Raw genomic sequence first — 12,100 nt, forward strand, 5'->3', positions numbered from 1 at the left:
CAGAATCTTCATTTTATGGTAAACTATCACTTTAATGACACTGGTTTATGGACTGATTAGTACCCTGATTAAACAGCAGATAAAAAGCACATCAACAACAGTCATTACAAGTTTGCCAGGGATGACCTGGATAATCCAGACAGCCAGTGAGTGACTGCATTATTAATGGACAAGATCAAAATGACCTTGTTTGGAAAAAAAAACAAATTGCTGTTCCAACAGACAAACTTTATCCCAACTAGGATGGTGAAAGTTGTACAATTTAAGGTTACTATGAATTACCTGAAATCACTAAAGGAACTGTGTATCCTAGTATGGCCTAAAGTAACCAGTTTCTCCTCTCATCATGTAGGACAATCATAATATGGGACAGCCACCAAAAAGACACTGATAAACAAATGCATCTAAGCCTCTACGACGAAGCGTATTCAAATGATCTGAAAGATACACAAAAACAATCGACCTTTCACTCAGAGCGCATTTCATGATAGTCATCTGTGGGACAGGAAATTCCTTCATTACTGTGCTTACAATTGGGAGACCTTCACTGAACAAGTAGCTTAACACATGCCACTCACACAGACACAAGCAGAGTCTACTCATACTCACTAATGTGCACTTTCTTTAATTCTGTGGTGAAATATATAACAGTAGCCTATCTTTTTCTCGCTTATTCTAGCTTGTAAAGCAGCAGATGACCACAGTCCGGATGGGAAGTGGGTTGTTGGGTCAACACCAGAGGGGCCGTTTGACACACAAAGAGGCCAAAGACAAACTCCCAGCACACACGCACATAAGCACATAAGCACAACGCCGCCAGAGGAATCGTCACACGTCTACACATGTGCGTGCATACCAACAGCTCAAATTCTCATTTAGCATTTTAAACTGAAATCATATACACTGACATTCTAAAATAACTTTACATACAATGTTAAACATTAGTAATAAAAAATGAAAATAGTCCTCCATGAATTCAACATAAAAACATGTTTATAGATTCACTGTAAGTTACCATATCATATACAGTACAAATTATATATTTTATAGATGTCATTTTACAGAAATATTGTAAACAATATTTGGAATGTATGAATCGCAACAATAAAGAGAAATATTATATTGTTAATAGGCAACACATAAGGCAAAGGTGTATGTAAAATACATTAATCACCTTATAATGTATGGGCAATCCCAGAATTGCCTGGACAGACCATCAAATTTGTTTATATTTCATTTAGTTATATTTCTTCTTATTTTTGTTATCAGAATATGTTATGCTAATGCTGTGCATTCTAGTATCATGTGTGTTACCATGGTGGTGTTGTCTTTGCTTGACACTGTTAAAGGGCAACTTTGATGACCTACAAGTCATCACGTGGCCATTCATAGTCCGCCTGCATCATTATCAGCACGTTACAGTAGCAAACAGATTTGAATAGCTCTAATAGGATGGTATATTGACATTATAGTTCACATACAGTTAGGAAAAGTAAAACACAGTAATCAAAATGCCTCACATAAAGCTTGTAGCATCATAATTGTATTTTACAGTGAAGTTCTGGCAACCACAGCTGCCAGTTTTTTACTGTAGATTTTTTTGTTATTTTATTTTTAAGGGTATCTGACAGCTAATCTGTGTTCTACTAAGCAACAGAACTCCCAAGAAGTCCTAATATTCCTCATGGTTGTATCTCATGACAACTGCACCCTTATTGATATAGTGGAGACTTTGAGTACACAAAAAAGCAGCTTGTGTAAATATGTATCAAGACAAGCACTTAATTTGTCACTCACAAATTTTATCTGCCGAACTAGCAGGACTGCATGTATCCCTGTATGTGTCACGTCCTACTGCTCAGGTTTGACAGCGTTCATTTCATTTAATATCCACTGTTGCTTGTGCATATTCAGTAAATTAATGAGTAAAGCACAATTCACAAGTATGCATGCCAACACAGCCACTACATACACATTCACTGCTATTTAACCTTCAGTTAAAGTCCCCCTGTGGTGAAAATCAAGTTTTTAATGTTGTATATGTTTAATGTGGTTTAAGACAAACCATTAAAACAAATTGAAAACAAATTCATTAGTCAACACCGTCGCTGGTGTTTCTGACGTCACAAACTACCTTGTAACCAATCACGTCAACGTGCTATTTTTGCTGATATGAAAAATCGGGTAGATTTAGCAATATAGCGGGTGTATGATGTATATTACGATGTAATGACGAACTATATGCCTTTCTCCACTGACGTTCTGAGTTGTTCAAAGCGTTTCTGATGATTGTTAGAAGGCAGACTGAAATGGTGAACGGGAACATGGTTTGTTTGACATTAGCAACACGTTATTAGCCTAGCTGTATGATAACAGTCAAGCAAAAGGCTAATCATATTAATTACAGTTACGTGTCCGACGTTGATAAGAGCGATACCATTGTGCAGCGTTTACCTCAGTAAGTTGGCCGAGTGAATCTGTGAGCTGGCACAATTGAGTGGGGGCCGGGCTAATTAGCATATTCATGGAATCACGTTTACTAAATGAAGTAAGGGTGTAGAGTTACATTCAAGCTATTTTAAGGCATACATATTTTTTTCACAGGAAAAAAAAACGTTTAAATATGTCATTTTTGGTGATCAAAGATGAGTTTTAAGGGATACAATTATTGATTACAGGGGGACTTTAAACTCATCAGTGGCTTGAGTACAATACTGAAAAAAATGCCCTCTCATTTTAATGTCCTTATAATAAACGTGTGTGTGTGTGTGTGTGTGTGTATAGTGACTCATTTGAAGGCTGACAAAATCAGCTCCCTAAGTAAGCCGTAAAAAGATTGTGTAATGGTCAATTATATTTTTGCTCCAAAAACCTATATACAATTCACTGCAGTTTTAACTTTTATTCCTTTCAACACAAATTATGATTACAGGGGCAGATTATTGATAACGTATTCTCGGATGGTTCCTTGCACAATGCCATGTCATGACCTCAAACACTTTACTGCATGATTTGCAAAGTAATCCATTTGTTTGCATCACATAACCAGCTCCATGTTTGGCTTTTCTGATGTATGTATAGTAAACTTGCTTGGTAGCTCATCTGGTACAGCACTACACTTGTGATGTGGTGAGTGTACGAGTCCAATAAAACACGTCACAATATAAGAGCTCAAAGACTTGTAGAAGCAAGCAAAAAAAGGTATGGTTGCTGCAGCAAATGCATTAATCTCATATTTGTTTTAGTTAACACTTTCAGTTAATAATAACTATAGGATTTAATGTAGACAATACGCTATTTTCAAACACAACAGAGCATATTCACCTTTTAACGCCACTCGCCACGGCAGCTGTCACAGCCAACTTAATGAAATATTGCCAGATTCACATTCATCTGTTTCGGATAAAACTGAACGTGATTTTAGTGTTGCGAAAAGTGCAAGAAGCAAAATAATCATTTTGCAGAAGTGTCACTCCAGGCATGTTTTTCCAATGAGCTTGTTGGGTTATATGACTTTCAGTTAACACTGTAATAATACATGCTTTATGTTGAAATGTGACTTCCTGGCAACAAAACCGAGGGGTAAAGTCCACTATTGACAGTATGTTAATGCTCAAAATGTTGTAAATGCGCCATCAATCCCGTACCTGAGTCAAGAAAACCCCAAGTGTCACTGCACTTACAATTATAACTAAGGGTTTCCTGAATTCAATGAGTTTGTTGCAGCTGGGAACAGTAGTGCACTTGTTGTCCTTAATCAATAAATTACAAGTGTCCATTAGAGTGCACTAAACTATGGCACCAGCTGAAATAATTTGTCCAAGGGATTTAATTTCTGATGACTCAATTACCATTTGCATGCAGGTTATTTACCCATCTAATTAAGCCTACATTCCTGTATGACCACAAATCTGGATTGCATTCATCATATGAGCAGTTCATAGCTCTGTACAGACAGCAATCTGTCATCTCAGCCTGTGTCCTCAGCAAGCGCTCTGACCAGACTTCAGCTCGTCAGAAACGATTCACTGTCATTAAAGGCATGACTAATATTGGGAAAACAGCTGTGGGGTTATGAACCAGAATAGGCTGATTGACTGACTGAAACAGTCATGTTTGTTTATGCTATATGTCAGTATGGTAAAAAAAAAAAACCTTAGTTTAGCTTTTTTTTCTTCTTCTTTATTTGTCTGACCTAAAGATGGATACATGAGTGACCTAGAACATCTCCTTCAGCAGATCAAATGTCCATTTGAAGAGATTATATACAGACTTCACTAAATTCACAGAGCCCAAAGCTATGTTTTTTTTTTCTAGTGGGGCCCCCGTCTCCTAAAAACTAGGCTATAGCATAGAAGACCTTATTGGGTCACCCTCATTACAGGGCCCAGGACAACATTCACAGTTGTCCCACCCATGGTGACAACCTTGTATACAATTGTGATAAACATCCAGTATATCAGGGGCATCAGTTAATCTGCCAATATTTGGACGTTTCAGAATGTGTCATTAGACAATGAATGTTGACTCCTGCCCCATCAGTTTTGACATTAACCTTTTTAAACCAATAATCAACTAGAAATAGTATAATGTCCAATAAATATTATAAGTTGATTTAAAAATTGTATTGGCCATGATATTTCTGAGTCTTGGGCTAGTTACTAATAACTAAATAATGTATACTAGAACCTATTTTAGCCACAATGGAATAGTTATCTGTCACTATTGGGATAGTGAGAGACAATAAAGACTATAGCAAAAGTACTAGTGACTGGCTGGATAGACACTAGTCACTATGAGAATAAGTGCTAGTTTAATGGAAGGTACTATTGAAAAAGATACTAGTCACTATTGGATTATTTATTAGTTATTTAAAAAAAAATACTAGTAACATAAAAATAGATACTAAATAAAGCAATAAATGTTAAAATGGCTTGCCATTGAATGTATACTGTTTAAATTGCTTACTGAATATTGTGTACAATAAATGTCAATTTTGAAAATGCATTATATCAGCCAGTGGCCATGGAAAACCCCATCTCGAGGTTTCTCTTCATGAAGGTGCTGCCTGGTGACTGTGGGATTCCCTCCTGCTCTCTCATGCCAAGCGTTTATTGGTGGAACAGCAGGAATTCCATGTGGATGCTGTCCTGACCTTCATCATTTTCGTAAACAGTCACACATACAGGAAGGATACGATTCTCTAGAATCATCCAGAAGCGATGCGAGGATAAGAGAGACCATGCCCACATCAGGACCCATGGTGCCGTGACAATGTCAACATTCCCTTTAACACTCATCAAAACAGCAGTGACAATCGAGCATATGCGTTTATCTATGCATATATGGCGCATAGAATAGCGCAGGTTGCTCAGATTTGTGGTTTGTTTATTAGGATGCAGAGGTCTTACCTGTAGGAGCAACCGCTGCTGGATCTGGAGTGACTCGGTTCGACAGTTCACTCGTGTATGAACTCTCTAAGCCCAATACCGCAGAGATGACGAGTCCACGCAGCAACAGAACCGCTGCCCCGGACAAGAAAGTCATGGTGTGCAAAAAAAGCTTTCAACGAACAATAAATGAATTAAACAAGAGATCACACAGTATTTTCACCCAGTGGATCGTCAAAACGAATCACAAGAATGAAACGTGTGATTTCAACAGTAGTTACACAGAAAGCAGCGAGTTTAAATACCCGAAATAAACGAGATCCAACCTGTAAAAATGTAGGCAAAAAACAAGTAATCCAACCTAAAAACGATCTAAAAATGCATCCACACTGTCCAAGACGTCAAAGGAAGATCGCGAGGTTAAACTCCATCCAAAAGAGATGGTCAACTCTTCTAATATGACACATTGAAATAGACATCAGAGCATTCCGACATCAGATACACCGGACTGGGTTGGAGGATCTGGCTGTATCCCACTTTAGGATCCAAACAGATGAGTGCAAAACTGACGTGGAATCCCCTGTTTTAAATCATCGCCCCAAAGAGCTTTTCCCTGCTACAAAATACCCAACTGAGTCCAATGCGAGATCCCAATTCTACACGGGAAGTAACCGCAAACAGTCACGGTACATCCACAAGAGCCGGCAGATATCCAGCATAGTAAACGCTTCTCAGAATGCAAGTGTCAGATCCCAGTGTTCCGTTTAATCCAAATCCATCGGGACCATCCGAAATACACGCGTGTGCCGTTCATGTCCAATATTAAACCGAGTTTAAATGTCAAGTCCGCAAGACTGCGCCTGAAATGAGGGCTCAGGTCTGCCCACTCTGCCTTTGCTAACGTTAGTTGATGCAGAAACTAAATTCAGGGGGCGGAAGTCCGTATGCAAATCATTTGACAACAGGACGCCGGCTGTTTGATTCTCCCTCTTCGGCGATCTCGCCTAAAACTCTCATTTGACACAAAGCCTGCAGCTGGTGTGAACTGAACGGGCTGTGTGCGGCAACAATGAGCTGTGTGCTTGGAAGACTATCGGTATGCAAAGAGCATGAAAGTTGTTCGGGAATTCTGGCGCCTCCCGGAAACAGCCCGCTCTATTGTTCATCACTTCCCACTTTTATTTCTCCCATCGCGACACGCAACAATTTACACCCTGAGAATCATTCGAGACAAGTTTTCCTCCTCGCTGTGGGCTGCGATTGGTTCATCGGTCCCAACATGGCACAATCCGATTGGCTGACAGCGAGAGTGAGACGTGAGCTTTGAAGGCAGACCGCGGTTGAAAGCAGGCAGGCATAATAGACTGTGTTTTCTTGTTTTGAGGGTTAATGCTCATCTGGAATATGATTCAGATACAAAAATATTTTCCTATCATATTCTACATAAAATTGTGTGCATACAATCAAAGGTGGTGCTTTGTTTTATGATTTAAATGAAGAATCTTGCCCCAGACATTTGTTTTCATGTTTTCTACATGAAGCAGGCCGCCCCAATATGAGCACCGCCATGTTGACATCACATGACAAGCATGCAGTTGTTAATTCACTTTATAGGTAAGCACTTTTACACACTTAACATAAAAGTACATGTAAATAAGCAAAGGAAACATTATACACTCTCCCAGAAGTTCTGGGAGTCTCCCACATATTGATAGCTGTTCCCTGATGGCAGAGAGCGAATGAGAGAAAAGCCCTGAGATGTGTTTTCGGTGATCCGATCACAAGTGGTCAGCCAAGACGCATTACAGTTGAGCCTCATAATGAGCAATTATGCCTGGGCCAAAGTGAGCTGGCACTTTCATGTAGGGTCCTTCACTTTCCAATCCTACGTATTCATATAGCCAAAAGCAAACTAACAGATTTAATATTCAGGTCATTTCAATATTTTTTTTTTCTTTTTATTGAAATAACCGTAGTAGAACACATGTACAGTAAAACTACCACGTCTTCGTCACAAACATGTTCGTAAGTGTGTAGGGAAAAAGCATGCAATGTCAGCATAACTTAAATTTATTTATGACTGGCCCAAGCAATAAATACTGTTGCAGATTACATATTCTTAACTAAAAAGTTAGAACAAAACTGTGTAGAAAGAATCTCTCACGTCTGTTCAATTATACAAAACACAGACGTGAACTTAATCAATTGTGAATTAAGTCATACAACATCGACAAACAACAGCACCTAGAATAGCTACAACCAGGGCCTAAAATTAACACTCGCCAAGAGCCAAATGCGAGTAAATATCGGTGTTGGTGAGCATATGAAACCGTGTCAATCGCCAGTTGGCCGGTAACATTTTTATGAATTCTAACAATGCAGCTTTGTAAGAACATGAATGTGAACAAACTTGAAAGACGTTCAGGACATTTGATGCGCCAGAACTGCGCATCACGAAAGTGTAAAGCCGCGTTTCCACCGCAAGAACTTTCCCCAGGAACTAGGAACTTTGGGCTGGTACTCAATGTGTTTACACCGCAGGAACCAGGGTCTAAATGAAGTTCCGGGTAAATATTTCCCCCTCCGAAACTCCCTGCTCTAGTAGGCTAGTACTTTTTCAAAGTTCAGGAACTTTCAGGGGTGGGACTTGGGCGCTGAACATGCTGATTGGTTGAGTTCATGCCACATTTTGATTGGTTGACTCCACGCAGCATTACATGGTGCGTTCAAGTCCTCCTGGGAAGTTCATACATACGAGGTGGGAAGTCGTGTTTATGACGTGAGGTGTGTTCAAGTCAGTTTCGTCGGAGCAAGATGGCGGTGTACCACCTTTTAATGGATTACACGAAAATACAGCAAGGTTTGTTAACTCCTGCTTATAGAAAATGAAGAACAAAGAATGCGCATCAGGTGTGTTTTTCTTTTTATGTTTTTAATTAACTTATGAAGCCAATGTAAACTATCATTATATACTTATTATATAATTGTTATATTACTATGATATCATATTTTGTGCAGAAAGCTTACTTTGTTATGGACCAACGACAAGGTTCAGGCTTTATTAAGCTTAAATTCAGAGGATGAAATCCAGTGGGAACTGTAAAGTTGCGCGCAGTCCTACATCACTGGACTAATTTGCCTAATCTTCACGGTGCTTTAGATCACGGTGGAAACGCGGCTAGCAACAGGTCTGGGGGGAAAAAAGTTCCTGGTAAAAAAGTTCCTGGGACAAATTGTTCCGGGTAATTTCGGTGGATGCACGCGGCTTAAGCCTTGAAAAAAAGGGGAAAGGGAACTCAATTCTTTACTCGTTACTGAAGCGTGCGCCCAGAAAGCCACGTCTCAAACAGCACACGAATACTGAAGTGAGCTCTCTTTCACATATTCTTGCACTTTAACAGACATAAACAAAATTATGTCAAAAGGCCCATTTTGGCAAGTATCCTCGTAAATATGGTCTGTTATAGCATAAGTTAACATAAACAGTTGAGAAATGTGTAGGCTATTAGTATATTGGATCCGTGCAGGTCTTAAAGTGACAGCAGCCTAATATTCCTGATGCTGTCTGTGTTTTTAATGTTAATCAAATAACAAAATACATAATCACTCACTTCTCTGAATAACTTTGTAACTTTAATAAGGATTAATCTATTTTTCATGGCTGGTAAAAAATATTTAGGCTGGTAAATTTTCTTAAATCATCGGCCAAAAAGTTAGTTATAAGCCCTGGCTACAACCCATCCACATACAAAAAAAGATCTGATTTTCAAAACAAAATGGCTTACCTGTTACACAATGAGCCGAAGACTCCTGGGCTTGGAATTGAAAAGTGTTGCTGTTACCTGCGGGCTGAAGGACGGAATCTCTTCCATGTCAATGCAAATTTTTAAAAGTATTTTTTAATAGAATTTTGCTTAAACATCACTGCTGTTTTTCTAACATTTTCTTACACACAACTGCAAATTATAACTGAATTATAAAACACGAACAGGTGCAAAATGCCTGAGACGTACAGCCTGGATAACACCTAATTGCCTAACAAAGATGTCAATCAAACTCAAGCATTATACAAAAACACATTTTATTTATTTTATTCTTTAATAAATATAATATTTGCACAATAACTAGGGGGCCATATCATCATAGTTGGCGGACCTGCCTGTCAGGCCCATCTGTTGGCTAAACCCCTGTCGTTTACATCTGGTATTATCATGCATTTCAAATGTGTCTCCTGTGATCACTTGCATTCGGATTTCATTGAGACCCTTCCGTTTTGTTTCGTCACATGAATTAGGGCATTGCTACCTCCCTGAATTTAATTTTTGCAGGGTGAGATGTCTGCACTACTGTTCAACAGTTTGGAGTTAACTGGAGTTACCTGAAGTAGGCATTAACAGGAGATTGCCTCACAATTGAACAGATCTGAAACGTTTTTTTGCAAAAAAAAAAAAAAAAAGTGGCATAATAAAATCAAAATAAAATGATGTTTCAAGTATTAGTTCTGGGGTGTGCAGATAGTTATTCCAATTTATATATATTTTTTTTTTGTTATTGTTATTCAGAGAACAGCATTTATTTGAAATAGAAATCTTTAACATAAACGTTGTCAGTGTAAATAAATGTAATGCCTCCTTGCTGAATAAAAGTATTAATTTAAAAATCTTATTGACACTATGTTAGTGTAACTACATATTAGACACAACATCAATCTAAAGCTATACTGTATGACTACATTAATCTGGATAGATTTAGTTTTCGTTTCAAAACGCTCTCCGACCACACTAACGTTTTCCAAAAGTTTCTCATCCACACTGAAACGTCGGAAAATGCTAAATTCATCTTACAGCACATGCGTAAACCCCTCATAAAATTTTTCATTTTCATTTGACAGTCATTTTATTTAGCAAAATATCTCACCATTAACTGATGCGTCCAAGTCGCACTCAGTCACCATTATGTTTGGTCTAAAAGAAAACGCAACTGTTCTCATGTTTTTCCGCAGGACAGTAAATGCGAGTAAATTTTCTGTCATCTTTGCAGGACTGTGATATGAAGAGTGTGCAAAGTAACATATTTTAGCAACTGTGTGAAAGTGAATAGCACATAACAGGCACAATACCTGTGTAAACATGAATATCTATGGGTTCAATATGACTAAACTTACATCATCATTTTAAATACCCCCGTCCACACAATGCGAAAATAGCGTTTTCAAATGTACCCACGTTTTCAAAAAGCTTTGTTTTCGTTGCTAAAAACAGTGTCTCAAACGGAGAGAAAAAGATGCATTTCCAAACTAAAATGTATTAGTGTGGACATGGCCTAAACCGAATCAATTGTAAAAAATTAAATGTCAAGACAAGCAGTATCTGCTTGAAGGATGAAACAAATCGCGACAACCCAGCCAATTAGCAGCATGAACCAAATCAACAATGCACAAATATTTGTAGGAATGAATCCAAGAATGTCTTTCATATGAATGCATGTTGTAAAAGACAAAGAAAGAGGAACAAAACAAAAGACAAACAAACAGATTCATGCATCCAGGCAGTTGTCAGTATAAAGTTTGATACCACTGGGCCAAGACTTAACTAAACACTAACAAAACATGAATGAGTGTACAGTAGCTGTATGTTAAATATCACACAGTGTGCTTGCAAAACAAAGTCAAATGCTTTCATATAATTTATCATTGTACTAATATTTTAAAGTCTTCATTTGATATAAAGAATGAATTTGTATTTTTATTGATGACATGTTGGACTGCAAATAAACATATATAATGAATTATCTCAAAAAGAGCTCCTTTAACTTCCTGCATAAAGGTTTCAACTGTATTGGCAGGATAGGAGGGCAGTTATTACATGGGTCTAAATATATAAAGGTGCCCGCAGTGGAAATGTGATAGTGCCTGTCTACAAGAAATGTTTCAGCGAGAAGCAATGCTGTGGTGCACTCACTTAGGGACCGCTAGGGGTGCACTGAAAGTCTGGTAATAATGGGACAGGGCGTGGGAAGCTGTGTAAACAGGTGGCAGATGTACCGAGACCAGCGTGAGGCAATGGGGAGTGAAAACCAGGGCAGAAACTGGACGAGTGGCATAATTTGATACGAGGCGCAGAGGGAATGAGAGGGGCAGGCGGATAGATGGAGCAGATGTCAGAGATTCGCTGGAGTTTGCTTAGCTGGGGTCAGCTTGTAGAGTCATGCATGATGCTGACATTCATGGAGCTGAGTTCACTGTACAGCTTTTACAAAATAAACACATGATTTTACCATTGTATTGCTGATGTCAACTTTTTTCTAAAGTAAAGTGCCCATATTATGCTTTTTTCAAATGTTACCTTGCTTTCATGCCTGTATAGCTGTTTGTGAATGTAAAAGGTCAGCAGTTTTAAAGATCAAAGTGCACGATAAATAAAGGTGTTTCTAAAAAAAAGGATAGATTCTGAACTGCTGAAAAACAAGTCGTCAGTAATTCCAGTCTCACTTCTTGCACAAACCATGTAGGTTTGTAGAAAATTTGCATAATGCCAGCCTGTTTTTCATTGGCAGCCTGCAAACGTCTACTTTGACCAGCCTTTAAACACTGTAGTTGTAGCTGAGGTCTAGAAGAGTTTGGTTTGTGTTGTCGACATGTCGAGAAGATGCTGTTTTCTGTGCTGCGAATCCACTTCACTTCCAAAGGACTCGGGCTTGAACTGATACTG

At 38.5% G+C, this 12,100-nt stretch overlaps 1 protein-coding gene across 2 annotated transcripts in view; it reads right to left on the reverse strand.

Moving 5' to 3' along the window:
• Positions 1-5,764, reverse strand: part of stim2b (stromal interaction molecule 2b) — a 48,074-nt gene extending 42,310 nt beyond the window's left edge. The window contains exons 1-2 of one of the 2 annotated variants that reach the window (XM_079867269.1): positions 5,752-5,764; positions 5,412-5,525 (exon numbers count right to left, since the gene is read on the reverse strand). Coding sequence is in view for 1 of the 2 variants with exons in the window: in XM_079867268.1 (XP_079723394.1) it covers positions 5,412-5,547 (136 nt within the window). In the remaining variant the exon portion in view is untranslated. Of the gene's footprint in view, positions 1-5,411; positions 5,683-5,751 lie in introns of those variants that run through there. The other variant, XM_079867268.1, reaches the window with a different exon arrangement.
• Positions 5,765-12,100: the final 6,336 nt, after the last annotated feature.

Source organism: Squalius cephalus, assembly GCF_949319135.1.
Source record: "Squalius cephalus genome assembly, chromosome: 3".
Lineage (NCBI taxonomy): Eukaryota > Metazoa > Chordata > Actinopteri > Cypriniformes > Leuciscidae > Squalius > Squalius cephalus.